The 24,287-nt window shown below is 42.3% G+C and overlaps 1 protein-coding gene across 1 annotated transcript in view; it reads right to left on the bottom strand.

Moving 5' to 3' along the window:
* Nucleotides 1-24,287, bottom strand: part of fstl5 (follistatin-like 5) — a gene marked incomplete at both ends in the record, with an annotated part of 162,280 nt that overhangs the window by 71,874 nt on the left and 66,119 nt on the right. Inside the window, 2 exons of the mRNA XM_080746724.1 lie at nucleotides 10,444-10,564; nucleotides 15,896-16,092. Coding sequence (XP_080602850.1) covers nucleotides 10,444-10,564; nucleotides 15,896-16,092 — 318 coding nt within the window. The remainder of the gene's footprint in view (nucleotides 1-10,443; nucleotides 10,565-15,895; nucleotides 16,093-24,287) is intronic.

The raw sequence follows: 24,287 nt of genomic DNA on the forward strand, positions 1-24,287 counted from the left end.
TCTGCCTGTGTCCATTTATGCCCATATATGGAGATATCTGTATCTGTCTGTCTGTCGGTGTCCATTTTATGTCCATATATGGAGATCACTGCAGTTATAGTTCTGGGTCCATTTTATGCCCATATATGGAGATATCTGTCTATCTGCGTCCATTTTATGCCCATATATGGAGATCTCTGTATCTGTCTGTCTGTGTCCCTTTTATGCCCGTATATGGAGATCTTTGTGATTCTGCATCCATTGTATGCCCATATATGCCATATATGGAGATATATGTTTATCTGCGTCCATTTTATGCCCATATATGAGATTTCTGTCGCTTTTTCAAACAGATGGTCAAAACGGGTCCTATGACAACAGGTATAATGGGGTTTGCATTAAAGGGGGAACCGGCACTGTGTCTGCAACACAGTCGGAGGCACAGACAGATACAGAGATCTCCATAATGGGAATAAAGGGACACAGACAAACAGATGGAGGAGGAGACAAACTTAATGCAAACCCCATTATACCTGTTGTCATAGGACCCGTTTTGACCATCTGTTTGCCTGTGTCCATTTATGCCCATATATGGAGATATCTGTATCTGTCTGTCTGCGTCCACTTTATGCCCATATATGGAGATCTTTGACCATCTGTTTGCCTGTGTCCATTTATGCCCATATATGGAGATATCTGTATTTGTCTGTCTGCATCCATTTTATGCCCATATATGGAGATCTATGCAGACACAGTGCCAGTTCCAGAAAATCCTGATGTCAGACATCAGAATCCGAACCTTTCGTGCTGGTTCCAGAAAATCGTGTATCGGGTCGGGTCGAGGCCGAGCACTGCACTACCTGCTGCGGTGGGGAACGCACGTGCCGAATTTGAAATAGGGAATGAATGCCCCACCCTTTAATGCAAACCCCATGAATGCCCCAGCCTTTAATGCAAACCCCAATATACCTGTTGTCATAGGACCCGTTTTGACCATCTGTTTGTCTTTGTCCACTTATGCCCATATATGAAGATCTCTGCACACACAGTACCGGTTGCGGAAAACTCTGATGTCAGACTTTATGCCCATATCTGGAGAACGCGCGTGCCGGTGGGAAGAAGGGTTCTCGAGATACGCGGATTACATACATACATACACATTCACAGAGATTTTGTGTTGACTCATGTGGCGTACGTGATGTCAGAGCCTTTTATGAAGTGATGTCACAATGACTCAGCGCTTGCGCCGATTTCCTCCGGAACAGCCTGATGTCAACAATCAGCTCCGCATAAGGAGATTCCGAACGTTTCGCGCCGGTTCGGGAAAGCCGCGAGTCGGGTCGGGTCGAGGCCCGGCACTGCACTCCGCGCGGGGTCGGCGACCTGGCCAACTCGGAACAATGTAAATAGGGAATGAATGCCCCGCCCTTTAACTCATTCCCTGCCAGGCCCGATAGTCCCGAGATTATTCCAATGTCTTTCCCCACCAGGCCCGATAGTCCCGAGAATTAAAAAAAAAAAAAAAAAAATCTTTTTTCAAAAAAATTTTTTTTTCAAAAAAATTTTTGGACCCCAAAAAATGGAGTAGGCATGATAGCAATCGCGAAATTGCATGTTTAACCCCCATAGCAACCCCATCTTTCAAGCATGGCAGCCATTTTGGCAGCCATCTTTGTTAAACATAGTGGCTGTTATCTCATGAATGCCTGAACGGATTTCCATTCGGATTTTTTTGTTTGAAAGCTGTGAGCAATGTGGACACACGTGGTGCATTATCTAGGCATGGAAGTCTATGGAGACGAATGGCAGGTGGGAGTACGGAGGTATGTTAAAATGGCGGTCAATGTGTTAATGCAAACCCCATTATACCTGTTTTCATAGGACCCGTTTTGACCATTTGTCTGCCTGTGTCCATTTATGCCCATATATGGAGATATCTGTATCTGTCTGTCTGTCGGTGTCCATTTTATGTCCATATATGGAGATCACTGCAGTTATAGTTCTGGGTCCATTTTATGCCCATATATGCCCATATATGGAGATATCTGTCTATCTGCGTCCATTTTATGCCCATATATGGAGATCTCTGTATCTGTCTGTCTGTGTCCCTTTTATGCCCGTATATGGAGATCTTTGTGATTCTGCATCCATTGTATGCCCATATATGCCATATATGGAGATATATGTTTATCTGCGTCCATTTTATGCCCATATATGAGATTTCTGTCGCTTTTTCAAACAGATGGTCAAAACGGGTCCTATGACAACAGGTATAATGGGGTTTGCATTAAAGGGGGAACCGGCACTGTGTCTGCAACACAGTCGGAGGCACAGACAGATACAGAGATCTCCATAATGGGAATAAAGGGACACAGACAAACAGATGGAGGAGGAGACAAACTTAATGCAAACCCCATTATACCTGTTGTCATAGGACCCGTTTTGACCATCTGTTTGCCTGTGTCCATTTATGCCCATATATGGAGATATCTGTATCTGTCTGTCTGCGTCCACTTTATGCCCATATATGGAGATCTTTGACCATCTGTTTGCCTGTGTCCATTTATGCCCATATATGGAGATATCTGTATTTGTCTGTCTGCATCCATTTTATGCCCATATATGGAGATCTATGCAGACACAGTGCCAGTTCCAGAAAATCCTGATGTCAGACATCAGAATCCGAACCTTTCGTGCTGGTTCCAGAAAATCGTGTATCGGGTCGGGTCGAGGCCGAGCACTGCACTACCTGCTGCGGTGGGGAACGCACGTGCCGAATTTGAAATAGGGAATGAATGCCCCACCCTTTAATGCAAACCCCATGAATGCCCCAGCCTTTAATGCAAACCCCAATATACCTGTTGTCATAGGACCCGTTTTGACCATCTGTTTGTCTTTGTCCACTTATGCCCATATATGAAGATCTCTGCACACACAGTACCGGTTGCGGACAGATGGTCAAAACGGGTCCTATGACAACAGGTATAATGGGGTTTGCATTAAAGGGGGAACCGGCACTGTGTCTGCAACACAGTCGGAGGCACAGACAGATACAGAGATCTCCATAATGGGAATAAAGGGACACAGACAAACAGATGGAGGAGGAGACAAACTTAATGCAAACCCCATTATACCTGTTGTCATAGGACCCGTTTTGACCATCTGTTTGCCTGTGTCCATTTATGCCCATATATGGAGATATCTGTATCTGTCTGTCTGCGTCCACTTTATGCCCATATATGGAGATCTTTGACCATCTGTTTGCCTGTGTCCATTTATGCCCATATATGGAGATATCTGTATTTGTCTGTCTGCATCCATTTTATGCCCATATATGGAGATCTATGCAGACACAGTGCCAGTTCCAGAAAATCCTGATGTCAGACATCAGAATCCGAACCTTTCGTGCTGGTTCCAGAAAATCGTGTATCGGGTCGGGTCGAGGCCGAGCACTGCACTACCTGCTGCGGTGGGGAACGCACGTGCCGAATTTGAAATAGGGAATGAATGCCCCACCCTTTAATGCAAACCCCATGAATGCCCCAGCCTTTAATGCAAACCCCAATATACCTGTTGTCATAGGACCCGTTTTGACCATCTGTTTGTCTTTGTCCACTTATGCCCATATATGAAGATCTCTGCACACACAGTACCGGTTGCGGAAAACTCTGATGTCAGACTTTATGCCCATATCTGGAGAACGCGCGTGCCGGTGGGAAGAAGGGTTGTGTTGACTCATGTGGCGTACGTGATGTCAGAGCCTTTTATGAAGTGATGTCACAATGACTCAGCGCTTGCGCCGATTTCCTCCGGAACAGCCTGATGTCAACAATCAGCTCCGCATAAGGAGATTCCGAACGTTTCGCGCCGGTTCGGGAAAGCCGCGAGTCGGGTCGGGTCGAGGCCCGGCACTGCACTCCGCGCGGCGGCGGGGAACGCGCGTGCCGAGTCTGAAGCCGGTGGGACGAACGGTTCTCGAGATACGCGGATTACAAACAAACAGACAGACAGACAGAGATTTGTCGCATTTATAGATAGATTATCCAGAACGTCACCCAGATATGACACCAATTTGAATGTACCGGAAGTTCACAAGTACAGGCAATTAAGCAGCTTTGGTCTTCATTGGTCTTGATAATACCGTCCCCAGCTCCTATCTCAATAAGTGACTGGCAGAGCTACGAAAAACATGGAAACTGGTTTGAGATTAGGCAGGCACCGCTCTGAACTGGCCCTCAAACTGCTTTGGTGGAAATGGAGTGTGAGGACTGAGGATATACTGTATAAGTGGTCTTGGCTCTGATCCAGGGGTCCCGTGGTTCCAAGTCCCCTGTGGGAGGGATCAATCATCTCTGTCTGCTCAGTAATTAGTGATTAACGGTGGTCGAACACCTGTTTGATTTACTCTCTCAGAGCTGCCAGCGGTGAAAGGTGGTCAGAGCCACAGTACTGTAAATCAACAAGTGCTAGAAAACAGGAGTGTATGTGCACGAGTGTGTGTGTGTGTGCGTGTGTGTGTGTGTGTGTGTGTGTGTGTGTGTGTGTGTGTGTGTGTGTGTGTGTGCATGCGTATGCGTGCGTGTTTGTGACATATAGCACAGGGTTTAGCCAGCAACACCTCCTGTACCTCTGACCACACACTTTGTTCTATATCATTCTCGATCACTCCCTCACTCTCTCTCCCCCACACATGCACGTGTCGTGCACACACACACACACACACACACACACACACACACACACACACACACACACACACACACACACACACACACACACACACACACACACACACACACACACACACACACACACACACACACACACACACACACACACACACACACACAGTTCAGTAGTATCACTGAGCTGGAAATGGTTGCATGGTCCAGTGGCTTTGCAAAGCTGACATTTTTGCGGCAGAGATAAGAGTGTTCCAGAATGTAATGGTGTTCAGCAGTCAGACTGATAGCGCTTCAAGCTGAGAGGACAGAATACACATTCATGTGGTTCTCCTGTGATGCTCTTACAGGTCTGATGATACGTGGAAGCATGCCTGTTGAAGGAGACGTCTGCATTGACTCGGCTGTTAGAACCAAACAACCTGCTGTCAGATGCTTATATTCTCTTCATCTTTGCAGTGGAAATATTTATTTTAACGTACTGTGGAATTCATGATGTTGTTGGTGTTAAATAAAAAGCGGTAAATCGTTCTGTTATAATATCCACATAATTACATTTTCATTGTGAGGGATCAAATAGGATTTACAGATCAAATAGATCTCAACTTTTAGTTAAACATAGGCGAATCCTTTAATTTACAGAACAGTAATGGGAATTATCCTCCCCACAAACTAAGTAGCCGTCTCACCTCACATGAAAACATATCTGCGGATCCACTAATAGGCGAGTGTTGTTTCTAGGCTTATGTTTGTAGCCTCAAATGCAGAAATTAGGTAAAAGTCAACAGAATAACGCAAATAAACTCCCTCAGTGCTGAGACGACAAACACAGAGGTGTGTGTGAAAGATGAGAGGTCCCTCCAGCATGGAAGCTGACAGAGCAGCTGTTGGAGTCATCCTGAGGGACGCCTCTGCATTAGCATGCAAGGCAGTCGGAGCTGAAACCTAATTGGACTAATTTTTATCATGGCCACCTTGTGGAAAACAACTAATGAAAAATGCCCCTATCTCACTGCAATGAGTAAATAATACGGGCACTTATGCTGCAGCATGCAGAGGCCATGAATCTCTCACAATCTCTCAATCTCTTGTGTGGGCGTGCACACGCAAGCACTTAAGTGCATCTTTATTGAAGCCAATTTTGTTTTTGCGAAGATATCTGTTTTATGCTTTAGTTGCGTGCCAGAGTCACACACTGAAAATAGCAGCTCTTAAAGCTCGCAGCAGTGTTGATTTCGTCGACTAAAACTATGACGAAATATTTTTGTCGACTGCGTTTTTTTCACTGACGAAAACTAAATAAAAACTACATAAAAACTAAGCTGTGATGACTAAAACTAAGACAAAATATATTGACAATTTTGTCAACAAAATAAAAACTAGACTAAAACGTTAGGGAGGGACTAGTGGAGAAGAGAGCCCACTCTTTTGTTTCCTTGCTTAGAATTCATTCAAGTCTGCAATTTATATTCTCTATCCTCAAAAATAAAAAATAAAAACAAATAAAAGAAAACACCACCGCAATCAAACCAAATTGTCTCATTGTTGTACTGTATACTATTACCTGTATATGTGTTTCTAAAATAATTCATAGCACAGCTTTGAAAAGCATTAGATAAATTAGGTTTATTCAAGTGTACTGCAGTGTAGAGTAGATCCATTTGAACAACATTAGTGTTCCATGTAAGTAAGAAAGAAGTATGAGAATGTTGGAACACATCAATTAAAATCCTCAGTGTTACTAAACACTGTGACACTCAGATCACCAAGATTTTACTGTGAGCAATGAACGCAGACAGGCGGACATTATTACTTCTTTGATCAAGTCTTGGCGCACAAGTTAGATACTTAAAGCTACCCAGGACACAATCTGGGAAATGATTAACCATAAAATCTGCAATCCAGAACTTATTTTAATGAATGAAATGCTATTTAATTAGGATTAGTACTTTTATCAAAGCGTTCAAAGTGCCTATTGTTCGCGTTTGTGATTAACATACACCAGAGAGAGTTTTTGTGCTAAGTGAGACAGTAATTATAATCTTTAATATTGCAAGTTTTTATGTCCTTAACTCCCAAGGAGCCAAACTCGTTCAGTAACGAGTTAAGGTCACTAGGTGTCACCATGCCAAAAGGAGTTGTCTCGTCCCTGAACGAGACAACGAAGGGTTAACTGTACGTGCAGCTGCCTGCCCTCTGAATGACCCGAGTCCATACGTCACCCCGTAGCAGAGAGAGAGAGAGGGAGAGAGGAAAAAAAGGCACACGCTGGTTGCATTGTTTTCCATTCTACTCTGAAACATAAAAAGGGCTTTATCTCTGAATGAGGTGAAAAGAACGCCAGGGAAGCAGAGATCTGATTGTTTTCACGGCGACACTATAACGCGATGGTCGGCTCCCGTTTGGATTTTAGTTTCGCGAGCTTTTGTAAACAAAGGGATTATCTTCCTCAATCGTCAGTGGACACCCACGTGCACACGCACAAAGCTTCCGAGGCTCTTCAAAATAAAGCGTGAGTGAACGGCGGCAGCAGCAACAGCTAGAAATGTTATAAACCTGAGCAGCCTATGTGTTAATAAATATTCTATTAATTGTGTGTGGTTCAGAAAACATTCAAATGTACGTTATTTGTGAAGATTATCTTGTTGAACAAAACATTTTAAAATTCAAAGCAAAAAAAAAAGATCCATGTACAGACTGAGTGCTATTGTTGTACATAAGTAGCTATTATTATGTAGAAAACAAAGGGTTTCTTTGGGACACATCCAGCTGGGAATAGGCTAGTTTGAGAAACTAGAAAAGTGTGCTTCATGGATGGGTCCGCCAGGCTAAGGTTGCCAACCCAGGGCCCGTAAACTATGGAAGACAGTCATAGCCATTTGGAATGAAATCGGACAAATCTGACTGATATACTGCACAATATCGTAATTACATGGCTCGAGAGATAATGTGTACCAATTCGTGTTTACGTCATCCAACGGGAAAACCCTTGAAAAGAACAGAGTGACATCACCACCACCAACTTGATATAAGTGATTAGGCGCGAGTATGAGTTGGCATGTTGGCAGAGTGCCATCTTGCCTTCCCACATACGTACATACTTGCGCGCTCTGCTGGCGCACAAGTAGGCCATACATGGCCACGAGTGCACAAGGAGCAAGTTGGCACCTCGACAGAGTGCAGTCTTGTTAATTCACTGCAGTACTTAAGGGGTTCCCTGTACTTATTACCCACAATATGTCTGCTTTCATAGTGTTGACACTGTTCATATTTTAAGACATAAGAAGCGTTACAGTATGTGCACTCTTGTTCTGCAGTGCTTTCTGTCCAATGGGGTGCATGGGCTAGGGGTTATGCCATTTATTTTTCTTTTTTTTATCTGTCTACCCACAATGCACTGGGCCAGCCATCATTCAGCAAATTATTCAAGGATGACAGCAGGCTGCCTATCTATGGTGTGGCAGCCATCACTCATATCTATAACATCATCTAATTAAAAGACATCAGTCCTGCCAGACAGCTCTCTCACTGCTGGTTCAGGCAAATTGATTCTACCTCCCTCCTCTAAATCTATGCAAGGCAGGAGTGAATGAATAATGCATGTCCATTACAACTCTTATCTCCCGCAGTGACAAACAATGTGTCCAAGCTTTGAATATTCCACAAAGATACCAGAGAGCTCCTTATTAATAAAGTAGCGCACGACAGGTGTTTTGGTTTTCGCTGGAATCCATTTGCTGCTGTTCCTTGCAAATAATGCACCGTAATCCAGGACTTACTGGATCAGTACGGTTTACTTTGTGACTGTTTACGTTTCAAGAGTGATTAAAATGTTTGCATAATAACTTATTTCCTTAACTTTTGAGGATGAATGTTTGGGTGTGCTGTGCTATACAAATAAACTTGCTTGCTTTCACTTTATTATTTAGGCTAAAAACAATCATTGTTTTGTGTGTGTTATTTTCTCTTGCTCGCACAGTGCATGGCATCATTATGCTGTTGGGTGGATGCTATCTCAATATTTCTTTAATCCCTTGTCTTGACACAGACTCCTTACAGAAGCTGATTTTATCCATCTAGCAAACAGAACTGTAGAGAATATACTGTGCGTATACTTCAGCTGCCAACAGGTTTGAGTCAGTCAATAAACCGTTGGCCAAATATCAAATAGTTTACCATCCTCTTAACCCAATGACCTGTTCCTTAAAGTAGTAGGCTGTAACAATTTGAGAGTTCATGATGTTAAGGATGAGTGGGCTGCTATGTGCTGCAAAGTCAGCAATCTAAACTTAATTAGGCAGCATTGACTTTTATGTAGCCCATAAGGTTCACACAGTTATGGCAGACACGACAAACACGCTATTGTAGTGAGATGGAAGAGATGTGAAACAGTATAATTATTACAACTAGCCCTTACCCGTTCAAAGATATGAGCTCCAAAATGATGTGCAGTGTGTGGGTTATGGGATGTGCACTGTGCACACAGTATATGAGGGATGGAAAGTAACTTTAACTGGTGCTTGCATGATGTAGGAGCATCAATGTAAGAAACCCGTTTCGTTTAATGGCTACAGAGATACTGTCCCCCCCCCCCCCCAGCCCGCCCGCCCGCCCACCCGCCTGCACACACAGCCGCCTGCCTGCACACACACACACACACAGAGCTGGTTAAACATTTTGCCTCAAGCTAGATGCAGAATAGATGTGCCTCATGCTAGCCTGAACAACAGCGCCCCTCCCTTAACATGTGTGGTCACAAAAGGTACTGTAGGCTAAATAGATATAGATACACCATAAAAATGCTATTATACAGCATACGATTTGTGAAAGTGACAAACGGCCTTCACAGTTATGTCAGGTGTGTTCATATGCTGATGGTGATGCGATTTCAGATCAATTGCTCCAGCCACCGAGGAGAAACGCCGGGACAGACAGACACTCACTCACTCACTCACTCAGTCAGACATTCGCAAAATTATAGTATAGATGTAGAATTTTAATAAATAACTGCCATATACTGGAAGAGGGTTGTATTCAAACTGGAAGACTGCTTAATTATGAGCAATGTTTAAATTAAAATATGAAATTGTGGAAAGAATGTGTTCTCTGACGAGACGACATTTCACTTAACAATTCCAGTCTATTAGTCTTATTATTCATTTAATTTCAGCTTCATTATCATTATGAATTTTGAGCTGATTCACCATGCTCACATTGTTATGGATATGTTTGGGTGGGGCATTCTAGAAAGTAAACAGGCTGATAGAAAGGGTAGCGTAGTGTCAATGAAAATGAGGAATGCCTAGACAAAACACGTATCAGGTCCATTTGAATCCACTGGGTTAGATTTTTATCCTCTTAGAACTCGGCATTTACCAGTCTAAAACATTTACCCGCTTCTCCTGAGGCTCCTAAGAAACATTTCTAAATTATTTCAACAATAGCCGCTCTAATGATCACAACGCATCAGACTGCCGTGTGGTTAAAGTGGTACCTTAAAGTGTACAAGGTACAGTACTGATTGTTTAGTCTGCCTCATGCTTGTTTAAGTGTTGCACGTTTCACCTGAGGGAGACTTGCAGCATCAGGGCTGGTGCTAGAGCAAAGGCCATTCGGTCGATCACCAAAATCAGTACAGTTCATCCTGCAATCTGTCTTTTACACCATGAGGTATGTTTTGAGCAAAGTTAAAAATGTGGCCTTGAAGGTGGTGCAAGAGGAACGGTCATGGGGTTTTGCAAATATTTTATCAAATATTTTGTGTAGTTTTGTGTAGACTCACCGAAGGCTGAGTAGAATTCCTCCTGCGTCAGATGCTCATCATCATTCACATCGTTGTACTTCAACAGGTCAAACAGACTGCACTCCGTCAGGTCCTCGGACAAACCCTCCTGCTTCATGACCTTCAACACAGAAGCACATTGATGGAGAGTCACTCTTTGCTCGCCTCGGATCCAGGCATTTCATTCAAAAAGAAAAGCCTTGTTTGAAATCTTTACCCATTGTAAATTGTATTCATAATACAAATATATAGCTAGACAACGTTCACATGTGACAATGTTTACTGAAACAAAAAGAAAGAAAGAAAACAAAGTCACCAAAGAGTTATAACTGAAATAGTAAAAATAGTCGAGTGTACCTCCACCTACGTCAGCTGCCAAGAGATGCCATTTTCACAAGACATCTCCAGCACTCTTATTTTGTTTGATAGGACCAACAGAGTAGGCCTATCAGACTGGTGGCTTATGGACCAGATCAGACTGTATAAAAACGATTTCAAATGGCCCTTGGGTCAATTCTGAACATTCACTGAAAACATCTGCACAATAGGAAAAACAAATCATTATAGTATTTTATATGAACATGTGCCCTCATTCAGCATTATCCAATAGTTGAATCGGTGTTCCTGTACATCTGCCTATTACAATTCCCAAATCTGACAGGGTTGTCATTTTAGCATTCTAACAAGTTCAATGTTCCAAGTAATTTCATGAGTTCCATCTCACATACTACTGTGTTACCTAACTCCAGGGTGTTTGACCATTTTTCCAGCCATTAGATTTTTGGGATTATTGCTTGTTTGTCTGGCCTGGTTAGCCTGCATTCTGCTCCCTGGTTTTGACCGCTGTCTGCTTCAACACGGTTGCAAACCTTGGCCCTACTATTTGTTGAATACATTAAATGTTTTTTTCCCCCCCACCTCTGGTTGCCTGCACTTGGATCCTAATCTTCCCTTACATAATTTGTAACAATCCACTAAACGTAACCCCTAATCAAACTCTGTTCGCAAGGGTTAACACAAATATAAAAGATAAACAAAGAATCTCAGACACCAAAGTATCTGCTTTAGTATGACCTACTGCATGTATAGGGCTTAAAATGCATGTGTGTCCTAAACAGTTAAGTACTAACTGCTAAGTGTACATAGCCAATAAGGACAAATTCTAATGTGTAATTGTGAAGAAGACTGCATACAGAAAAGTGGGGAAAGGAACGGTCTCATGATAGGATTTGTCTCAGTGCCTCACTGCTGCTACATCCATCCATCAATGTCGATCATCTGTCAAATGGCTGACCGCTTCAGACTGGTTTAGATTAATCCTCTGCTGTCTTCTACCCTGGATCAATCAGTACTGTACATTTCCTCTCCCTGATGGCATGTCGAAATTTACAAAGAACAACCATGAACATAATTGGTATGTGTTGTATTTATTTCCCGGTCAGTTTATCTTGGAAAAAACACCACTCGAAGAGGGTGAGGGTGGAGATGTGACACTTGTCCCAGGTGTTTTGGAGAACACGTGGGAAACATGATCAGCTAGATCATAGATGTTTGGTTTGGGTTAGAGTTTTGGATTACATCTCTTTAAGGTCTGGATTTGAAGATTGGCTATTTTGTTTAGTAGTGTTTAATAACTTCACTCCATACATGCCTAGTCTGCTAGTGTTGCTCCGTTATGTAATGGGATTTCAGTGTCTTGTGGATGTCACATTTAGGAACTGTTAAGTTTCACCTGAGAATATACAGAAGCTCTCAGTCAACACCCCAACAAACTGAAATAACTAGAACAGGAAGAGGTTGGAGCAGGATGTGACATCAGGACACAGCCTGTTCAGGTTAAAGGGATATTACACTTTCAAAGTCATTTTATCGTCTAATCAGGCTTTTATGAACACCCTGAACAGTTTTTAATTTGCTTGATTCAATATTTAGATATTTGATGTAAATGTTACCAGGCCCGACACGCCCAGGCCCTCTCCACATACACACCCATTGTAACTTCAAACTCCATTTTAACCATGATAGATTCATTAAAAACACCCGTTGTTTTTTCTGTTGACTCATACTACCCTCCTAATACGTGAGCAGGCCGTGTTTTTTCGATAACTTTTTTCATTAATTTTTAATAATTATTTGGGAAAATGAAAAATATTTAATACAAAAATGGATTACCTGTATTAAAAATAAATGAAAAAAGTTATCGAAAAAACACGGCCTGCTCACGTATTAGGAGGGTAGTTTGAGTCACCAGAAAAAATAATGGTTGTTTTTAATGAATTCATCACGGTTAAAATGGAGTTTGAAGTTACAATGGGTGTGTATGTGGAGAGGGCCTGGGCGTGTCGGGCCTGGTAACATTTACATCAAATATCTAAATATTGAATTAAGCAAATTAAAAACTGTTCAGGGTGTTCATAAAAGCCTGATTAGACGATAAAATGACTTTGAAAGTGTAATATCCCTTTAAGTCTAACTATTCACTGATCCATTTTGTTTCTACTGTATGTTGATTCATGTGTTTTGATTCCCATTCCCATTAACATGAACGGTTATGTCCTTTGTTTCCAGGAGAAATAGGCCTATGTTTATGCCTATAGCCATTGTTTTGTATTTATCATTATAATTACAATGTTATCTTGGGGTGAGGCGTTTACAGTAGATGAAACCCTTTGGACGTTTCTTATTTGTTTCCTGTCTGTTTTCCTCTCTCCCTCTGCTGTTTTATCATTTATAAGGACAACTTAATGAAAGTAGAACTATAATCTGCCCTCCCATCTGGACTAGCTGGCCCAGTCTCCCAAAGAAAGCTGCTGAGGTTGTTTTTGTGGTGCAACCTGACTTTGAAATAACTTTGTATCAGAATGGCTGAATTGCACTTGCTCAGTCAGGTGTGTGTGTGTGTGTGTGTGTGTGTGTGTGTGTGTGTGTGTGTGTGTGTGTGTGTGTGTGTGTGTGTGTGTGTGTGTGTGTGCGTGCGTGCGTGCGTGCGTGCGTGCGTGCGTGCGTGCGTGCGTGCGTGCGTGCGTGCGTGCGTGCGTGCGTGCGTGCGTGCGTGCGTGCGTGCGTGCGTGCGCGTGTGCGTTTTGTGGTTTTAAAGTTTACTTTAAACACCCAACTATTGACTCTAAACTTTATAATCCCCTTGATGTAGTTTTCACAGGGCAATAAATTATTCAAAATCATTGAAAAAGAAAAAAATCCTTCATGGTTCAGCCTGTTTGTTTTTGAACAGGTGGCCTCCAAGAAACCATTGACTTTTATCCTTCAACTCTCTTTGAAATGTGTTTGTGATGTCCTCACTCAGCATCGAGTTGAGTCACAGAGTTCTAGTGCCTCTGGTTACAGTAGACCACAGTAGAAAAGAGGATATGTGATTAGAAAGTTGGCCATGGACAGACACACCAGCTGTTTAACCAGACCCCTTTGAGCTAAATGAACTGAGACACATCGCTGATGGAAAAGGGCCTGTAATGTATGTTTAGAAAGTAGCTTCTGCCAGTGCCAAATTATCGCTCCATCTGAAAGGTAATGGAACATTAGCCAGTCAGTCACACGGAAACCATCTTTTACAATTAACGGTTACAGTACAATGTTGTTGTATTTTTGTCCTCCATTCCAACTGTGAAAGTATACAGTATGGGTTTTCCATACTGGTGACTCCGCCAGCATACGTTTACATTTGTAAGATATATTTTAATTGGATACTTTTAATTATTTTCCCCCCAACTCGGTATAGTCGGTTTAGTCGGTATTCATAAACTGAACCGGTATCATCAAGTAAACCGGATCGAACCTGTAAAACCGGAAACCGTCACAACGCTAGTTCAGATAATACCTACATTGACCTAGCAATAAACATTTAAATTGTCAAAGAAACACTAAACTGCAACTATTCGTATTGACTACAAATTAAATTAGCCAATTAATTAACAGTTATGGAAATGATGAACAATGAAACTATCTGTAATGAAATAAAAGTAATCTTTTTTCATTCTTTAATATATTTAGAAATCATCAACACAGTTCAAGTATCTTATGCTATATCAAAGTGATCCCAATCCTGCAAAATCTAAATCTGATCAAACTCAGGAATTTAAAAGTTTTGAACTCCTTGTGCCCTGGAGATTCAAACAGTTCAACTCGAAACAGTGTTTTCCTGCAGCACTGACACATTCTGCTTCAAGTCATCTACCAATCTGAGAGGCACAGCGTGGCTGCATTATTCAAAGAGGGGTGACACAACATGTTCTTGTTGATTATTAATTCCACTCCCAGCACAATGATTACTTCTCCTGCCAAAGCAGGCAGCTAGCCGCCCTCCATGTAATAATATGTAAATGAAATGAAAACGGTAAAACAATACCGATATCGTCTACAGATTGTGTTTCAGGTGCCTCAAAACTGACAGAATGAAATAAGAAAGGCAGGTTAACATGGGAGAGACCTTCCTCTCTTGTAGACAGGTTGAATATCTAACCAACCCAGCTAACTCCGCAATCCATCTTGAGATTGATTTGTTATGCATAAAATACATTCCTCCGCAGCCACAGATACAAGCTCTTATTTTATGATGCTGTCTCCTGACAGCAGCTCCGGTCAAAGTGCCCCAACCTCCTATAAGCGCCGGGTTACTCAGTTGATTGTGAAGACATTCAATAAGCGGCCTTTAGCCCTCCGCTACCGGAGAGAAGTACAAGAGGCTGCATGGGCACAGAGAGAGGAAGACGGCAGATGTCAAGATGGGTAATTTAAAATATGACTGCATAAATCATTATGTTTATTTGGCCCAGATGATGGATAGATACTGAAATAATAATGTCAATATCTCGCTGTAGTATCATTGGAAAGCACAACATTGTGTCTATTTGAAGGATTATCTAGTCAAATAAAGAAAAATGTTTAGGCACTAGATACAATCTGACTCATATTGAATGACTATTGAATGATAGACTTGTTTTAACTTTAGTTTTAATTATGATTGTCTTATGCTAAGGATGACGACGACAATGATGATGATGATGATGATGATGATGATGATGATGATGATGATGATTAGATAATTTCCAGTCTCAGTTGTTGTTGAATTCCAGAAAGAAATTTGCCAGATAAGGATGTTCTTATGAAATTTCATTTGAACTTTCTCCCAGTTGAAGACACACAGACAGAGGTCTATCTATTTAAATGACATGTTTAAGTGAACTTTGCTGATTGACTTTGCTGTGCATGCAGAGTAGTAGTAATCTCTGTTTCAACCAACTGTTATGTTGAAGGTATTTTAATTTTTTTTGATGTCACAGTCCTTTAATCCCGCCACTCTCCTCCTAGGAAAAATAAAATCAAAAATGCCATGGCTCACTGGAGCCATGTTTTCCGTTAAAACCTTTTAACACACATTCGAAGGACCAAAAACAAATGAGACCTTTAAGTGTTATTAGTACAGTCTGTCCCTCACCTGTGCGAGCTCGCTGCTGTCAATGCGACCGCTGCTGTCTGCGTCAAAGCGTTTGAACATCATGTCCACCAGCTGCTTTCTTGCGGCCATGTTGTCCTTGTGGCCTCCGTGGGTGTTGGACCCCATGTATCTTCTGTCATGGAGGTCCAGGATCTTGGCCTTCAGTCTTTGGTAGTCACTCAGCCTACAGTTATCATCTGCAGAAACAACAGAGGCACAATTGTTCTTTATATGATGTGGAGAAAGAATTCCAAGGAGAGAGAGAGAGAGAGAACATTACATTTTAAATTGTTAGCAGAAACCACAATGATTTAGGTAAATGGTAAATGTTGCATTTATATAGCGCCTTTATCGAAGGCGCTTTACATAGATTGTGAATTACATTCACCCATTCACACACACATTCATACACCGATGGCAGAGGAAACCATGCAAGGCACCAACCTGCTCACCGGGAGCAACTAGGGGTTCAGAGTCTTGCTCAAGTAGCCTGGAACCAGACCTATCCGCCTGGGCAAAAAAACGTGCCCTTGGCGAATATGGGTCTGGCCCCGCTCAATAGTGAATCCATTTCCTCTCCCCCAAAATTTTGGGGAACCAATCAGGGCCCAGCATTGGTCTGGTCTAACCAATCGTGTCCAGAGCAATTTCTTTAACCTACCCCTTGGAAATGAAAATTCTACTCGCAAGTCCAGACTAATATCCGATACGCAGTGAGGAATTTCTAGTAGTACGAGCAACGCCAGGCTATTGCTCAAGGACACTTTGACACTAACTCTGGGGGAGCCCTCCGTGTTCTAATGACAGTTTCTCTACTCCTGAGCCACTGCAGGTGTATGATCGAAACAAAACCATTTATCAAAACAAGTTCTCTTATACTGTTTCCATCAGAATCTAGCTGTATAAAACAAATCACACCTAGTGTGAAGTGAGTGGTGCTAGTTAATTTTGTTAAACGTTCTGCTAAGTTTGGCTAATTTGGGAGGAGGCATACGTGATGTGACAACAAACATTGAGCCACTTGTGTCAAAATGTAGGAATAACTGTTACTGTTAACTAAACTCACCTTAACTAAAACTTTTCTTATAAGGTCAGCGTCTCTCTCTCTCTCTCTCTCTCTCTCTCTCTCTCTCTCTCTCTCTCTCTCTCTCTCTCTCTCTCTCTCTCTTCTCTCTCTCTCTCTCTCTCGCCAAGATCATTGAAATGAAGGACAATGTCCGGTTCATGCTGGATGCGGGACGGACGTTACTCTAACAACGTTACCACCAGGCCAGCATACAAGGAGAGAAAGGCGACATCGCTGAAACGTTAAATGATACCATTATCTTGCTCTGGCAAACTGGAAGGAAATAAATCATTATTTGAATCTCCCTGACAGACAATTTCAACTTTGTTAAGAGACAATCTTCGAATGCCAAGAACAAGAACAAGAATTGAATGCCACAGTGGATCTGAGATCATGAATCTTGCACCACATTCCCTTTAGAAAAACAACTTGAGATAATATTTGATCATTTCAAAGAAATGTGAAAGAAATGACAACATTCCCAATAGTGGGATGCTCAGATCAAGAAGAAAGAAAATCGAATTTCTAGCTAGAATATTAGATATTTATTGTGACCATAGGTCGCAGTTTACTATGAAACCCAGCAGATCCTGTCCGTACGCCAGAGGGTAACGCCTCAATGTCTATAGCTGACCTAGACTCAATGACCAAGACAGCCAGTTCTGGCAATTATACTGTATATGGAGATCCCTGATGTCATCAATATTAAGCCCATATTTGGCAATGCCCATATATGGACGCTCAGAATTCATTTGCAAATCAAGGCTGCCGACTATCATCACCTGGATATCCATATATGAAGAGCAATCAACAATCAAAATATGTCCCTGCCGGAGTCAAGCACATAGGGTAACCTGATGGGAGCCACAGACATCATGATTGTAGGTACAATGAATGCACCTTCAAAGTCTCCACATCAAAGCAGACGAGACATGAAAAGGTTTTGGAGATGTGAGTCAGAGCAAAACATAATGACTAGCTGCACCAGCGGGTTTACACGTGTCATATCAGTACACTGGTTGTTAAAGTCTTATGACTATATATATATATATATATAGCTTTTTTTGTTTTTTTGTGTTTCCTGACCTCAATTACACCCCAAAAAAAATTACATTCAACATTCAGTGGTTTTTCTGTAATCTGTAGTTTTTTTTAATAATTAGGCTTAGAAAAGTGAGTTAATTTGCCTGTGGACGTACGCATCATCATCCAGGGGGGTGTGGTTGTAGGGGAGGGTCTATCACCTTTGATGTTACTTTCCATTGTGTTTGTACCATTCCAATGTACCATTTACCATTTACCAGTTCAGTTCAGTAAAATAACTGTTAGTTGAACTTGTATTTCTTGTTGGAATGGGCAGTGTCTAGGCAGGATATCTTTTTAAGTTGGCTTAGCCAACTAAAGAGAATACCCTGTAAAATGTACACCACTGTCTACATAGGATTCCCAGATAATGCCCTGTTAGGCCAACCACACTAATATAATCCCTTTTATGCCCATCAATATTAAGCCCATATCTGGGAATACCCATACAATAGAATCCCTTTTATGCCCATCAATATTACACCCATATCTTGGAATGCCCATATATGGACATGTCAGTCTAACCAATGTGTTTGCACGCGACACGACTCACACTTGCAAACTAATTCCATTCTTGTCCCTTTTATGCCCATATATGCAGATCCCTGTCCCGAAGTCATCAATATTAAGCGCATATCTGGGAATGTCCATATTTGGCAATGCCCATAATATATGGCCTAGACAGAATTAATTTGCAAATCAAGACTGCTGACTATCATCACCTGGATCTCCACATATGAATTATGAAGATGACGACATTGACCTCATCAAACCCTGGATATCAATACATGGAGATGACTGGATCATCACCTAGATCTCCAAATATGGAGCTGGTCAATACCTCTACATCTGACCTCAATATAGACATTTACATCAGTGCAAATTGGCGTTGTTTGAGAACGGTTTCTGTAGTGTGTGACGTCAGGCCAGAGCTCAATCAGAGATAGAACAGCACTCTGTCGAGGTGCCATTACACCCAGCCGAACGCAGTACTTGCGCGCTCTGCTGGTTCAAGTAAAGAGAAAGGAAGAGGGAATGGGGTGGGAGAGAGAGAGAGAAAGGGAAGGGGGAGGGAGAGAGAGTGAAGGCAGGTGAGAGGGGGAGAGAGGAAGGGCTAGGAAGGGAGAGGGGCAGGTGAGAGAAGGAAAAGAGAGAAGGGAGGAGGGCCCATTTCATTAATACAATAACCCAGAACATGCTGATAGAAACGTTGCCTCACAATGTGCATGTTGTCAGAACAATGACCCTGTCAATGCTGGGCAAGCTTATAACGCTGATAACTGCCTGTGTCACATATTGACACACACACACACACGCACGCACAAAATAAATAAAAGCTAAATGACGCAGGGGATATGAAGGTCAGCCGTCAACAGAACGTGAGCGCACGCACACAGGTCCACACACACACACACACACACACACACACACACACACACACACACACACACACACACACACACACACACACACACACACACACACACACACACACACACACACACACACACACACACACACACACACACACACACACACGTGCACACATGAATACACAAGAATAATCTACACACACTATGTAGATTAATAATGAAGAGAAAATAATATATGCATGTGACTGTGAAATAATCATTTGAATAATACTGTCGGGTCCTAAATTACTGTTCTTGTTTATTTCTGTAAGCTGACAGCATTTACCCATTGCTTCTGTTTCTATACAGTACTTGTTTTCCCCCAAGAGACTCTCGGACAGCCAACATGTTACAATGCTGCAAACTGCATGAGTTCCGCTTACACTGTAGGCGTTATTCAGGACAATAAATAGCCTAATCTTATGCAACAGAGGTGTTGCGATGTGGAGTTCGACATCTAGTGGTGTATGTGCACGGTCAACAGAATTATAAACAACAAGGTGGCAACCAATATCTAGTCAATTACTTTTCTACTAGTGCTGTGCAGTGTGCACAGTTATTCCACCAGAGGGACTGCCACAGACTGTGTACCTTATGAAAGGACTAGTATTTTATATTCTGCAGCAGTTATGTATAATGGATTACCTGAAAGCTTTAAGTCGATTAGCTGCTGTCAACATCAAGTCCACCATGAAGAGCTGGTTTAATAGCTGGATCAATAAGTTGGGTTGCAGAATCCATTTATTACCCATGTTGCAACTTTAGTTGTCTGTAAGAATGTTTTAATTATTGATTGAATTTTTCATGTCTCTGCTATCAATCAATCCCATTTTGCTATGTCCTTTCCTGTCTTGCTCCCAGCTTTGTTTCAACAAAGGATCATAATACTAAGCGAAATGGACTGCCCACTCACTGTTTGGAAATGTACTGTGAATCACTAGGTCTCTAATCCTTCTTGAAGGTAGACAGGGCATCTCTTCCAGCTTCTACTATTAATAATGAAACCATCAGCAACTGGAGGCAAGGAGGTTTGATGACATGTGTTGTATCGTTCCAGTAATAAATGTGTTTCCATTAGAGGCAGACAAACCCACTTGATGACAGATGTCACGGCTGGAGACTGTCTAATGCCCGCTCAAACTCGGAAGTGGAAATGCCACCAATTAACCAACGGGCCAAGTCTGCCCAGTTTGTGCTGGTTGTCTTCCACACCAGCTGCTCTAGCGGATCACCAGATATTTGGAAGGATCTATTCTATTCTGCAAATTGTTGTTGTCGGGTGGAAACCTTGTATGTCCAAAACCTTGCTTTTATTTGTTATTATTTAAAAAGAAATATATATATATATTGAAAATAGCTGATCTACAAGCACACAAGTTGTGCGACACTTGTGCAACACTTTTGTGTGATGAAGTAGGGCTATAATTTACGAAAAAACATACAAATTTGAAACTTGGAGATACAAGGTTTCTGCCCGACAAAATAATAGTTTGTTGATATAATTGTGAAAATCTACTTAGTTAATGTCATTTTGTGGACAAAACCGGGCGCCGTGGCCAGTTGGCACAATGAGTTAGTTGCCTCCGCAGTGGAAATGTCATCGCCCTGCAGGAGAGAGGGCCATGTGGGCTGCAATGTGACACTCATCATCAGTTAGTGGTGTTTTGACAAGGCTTGGTGCCAGGCCTGCTGCCTGCTCACAATCAGCACAATGAATAAAAGATAAATGACTCGGGGGACGTGAAGGTCAGCCGGCGACAGAACGCCAGCGCACACATGCACGCTCGCATACATGTCCATAGGTCCTGCTGTACACGCAGGAAAACACATTATTGACGCACACGCACGCACACACACAGAGTGTACTGGTATGTATACACAAGAACAATATTAGGACTGTGTGACGTGTGAGTCTAGTAAAGGTATAAGCAGAAGAGCTGCAGGGGTTTGCTTTTATAAACTCTGATCACTTGCCAACATGATGCCGACATCATTACATGCTATGCATGCAGCACACGCAGCGTGCCTGTGTTGTAATCACCTGCCAGTCAACACAACAATGATGTGATGATGTGTATGTGGCAAATAAATCTTTTATTCACTGTTTTATGGACGGTAATAAAATGACATTTGCTAAGAGCTGAGAGGGAGATAGACATACTGTTGGAGAGATAGACATAGGAAAGCTACGGTACAGTGTATGAGGGACAGACAGAAGGAAAGCCGAGGGGGGAGACTTGGGAGAGACAGATAATAGGAAAGCTGAGAGGGAGGCTAATATTTTCAGCCAATCAAAAGCTGTCTTACCACTCACCTCCTACGATTACAATTATGGCAAGAGGGAGGCGGTGTAGGAGAGACAGCAAGTATAGATAAGCTGAGAGGGAGGCCATGTAGGAGACACAAACAGCATGAACCGTGACAGGGTGTATGAGAGACAGACAGAAAGCTGAAGCTCAAGGAGGTTGTGAGAGATGAGGGAACCGTATGTGTGTTCTACTGAAACCAGTGCCATGCAGTGGATTAGACCAGTGGTTCTCAAAGTGGGGTCTGGAGACCTCCAGAGATCATTGAGGGGGTTCCAGGGGGTCCCCAGCTAAATTAATGAAAATAGCATAAAAATCTGTTCAACCATTTTCTCTATTCTATATTTCACCTGGAAAAATATTTTTCTTTTTGGAAAATGGATGAATTTGAATAATTTGGAACAAGAATTTACAATAACTTATGGGCCCCTGGCTCCCAGTCTTTTCTATTGGGCATCCACTGCCAAATATCAATATAAATATAAATGTGGGGGTCCTTGACATGAAAATATGACTCTGAGGAACATGGTATATCGATGATAAATACTCCATTATGGTTAAAAAGCAAGCCATCGTACACAGCTCCAGTCTGTACTCTTTCCCCTATGCTGTTGTGTCTTAGTGTAAATGGGTTGAGAACACTGAGCGCCTATTCAGAATCATACGGGCATGATCACAAATAATTTGTCATTTAGAGAATGAAACTGCTTTTGACTAATAAAAGTATGAAACTGAGTTGGTGGCAGTGCAGAAGCCACACAAATGTTCTTGCATGTACTACACACGTGTCACAAACGCTGTATACCACATAGTACACATGAAATAGAGTCCCTTTGGAGCTAAGGGAAGGAAGGGTCCTTTGTTTTGTCTGATGCTGACATGTAGTCCGCAACATATTAACAGGAAACACTCCTCTGTGAATGTCCTTCAGGTGCACCAGAAAAGGCTGTCTCAGACTTGTGTATGCTATGGATAATTCTGAAAGATAAAGGTTTGATAAAGAGACATATCTACATTTTAGAGAATCTTACATCGGATCAGCCTATACCTCAGCCTATACCTCGCACAAATAGATGAGGAGTGAACCATATGCAGAATGTCATCTCAGACATCATAATATTCAGTATTGAGGTGGGATGTAAGGAGAGAATGTGATTAGATATCATGCACTAGTAGTTGACAGTGGAGCGGGTGTAGATTTGACAACATTTTTCAGAATAGCGAGAAAAATAAAAATGTAGAAGAAAAGGGCTGTGAGCAGCAGTTAGTGAAGCCGGCATAGTAGATCTAGCTTCCATTAAAAGCCTTTTGATAATCATAATCTTGCATTCTCTTATAAAATCGGTTTTGTACAAGAATTGGGAGGAAGTGAGTTTTAAAAGCAGTAAAGATGGAAGGGCACTGCCATTGAGTATACAAAACCCCAAAGGAAGACTAGAAAGTGCAATCTATCCTAATGTACAACAAAATGACTGAAACACTGTTCAATCCTATCCACAATTGGATCTTTTAGAAAATGTTTGATTTCCTAATAAAGTGGTTGATGGATACAAACATACATTTAGCAGGTTTGGCAAGCGGCGTGGGCTGATTTCCTAGAGGTTGAGCTTAGGGGTGAGGGTGGGGGTGAAGGGGGCGGCTGTCGCAGTTTGTTTCCACCATCTGGGGGTCTGACTGCACGCCGACCTTGTTTATGACAAATAGTTCCGGCGTCGGCGGGACCCTGGAGATGCTAAGTGTCTGGCTGGGGTCCATAGAGAACCAGAGACCCCCATTGGTGGTTATTAATCGTCATGAAGAGAGGCAAATCATTTGCAGGTCAAATCCCTGCCAGGAGTGGAAATACATGGCAGATCAGGACCAGCCCATATGAGCTGTATTGATCTGAGAACAAGTGATGAAGAGCGTTGGAAGCCAATTTTATAAAGAGGGCGACACTCGGTCGGAGGGAGGCTATTACCCATTAAGGGCTCGAACACACTGCCCGACTTTTTGAGCCGATAGTGCTGTCGCCGACCTTGGCGCTCGCCCACAAAAGCGGCGATCTGCCGCAAGATCGGGCTTTGGTCGCAGTGGTTTTGCTCGTTGTGTGTGGAAAGCACTGCGAGAAGATCTGTCCCCGATTATAGGCCTAGCGCTCGCCGATTTCTTCCCGAGCGTTTCTAGATATTGCGCACCCGGAGAAGATCTGTTAAATGAGAGCAGACAGCATGTGATCACAGACAGAACGTCTGTCTGTCTGTCTGTCTGTATGGATAGATGGATATATCATGAATAGCCTGGGCTAATAGACCTTTATTCCGAGGGTAAATTCAGGTCTTATTGGTAGTAATATTGCTGATAAATAATAGTCTGTTTCGTGACTTTCATCATAATAATATAGATGCTGTTAAGCTGTTTCATAGCAATATAAAACCAACACATCTCACAATATGTTGATAAAACCACGCAGCAGCCTGGCTGGTGAACATCAAACAGGTGTGTAGTGCGCTGTGTGTGTGTGTGTGTGTGTGTGTGTGTGTGTG

This window comes from Nannobrachium achirus, assembly GCF_963921795.1.
Source record: "Nannobrachium achirus genome assembly, chromosome: 17".
In the NCBI taxonomy this organism is placed as follows: domain Eukaryota; kingdom Metazoa; phylum Chordata; class Actinopteri; order Myctophiformes; family Myctophidae; genus Nannobrachium; species Nannobrachium achirus.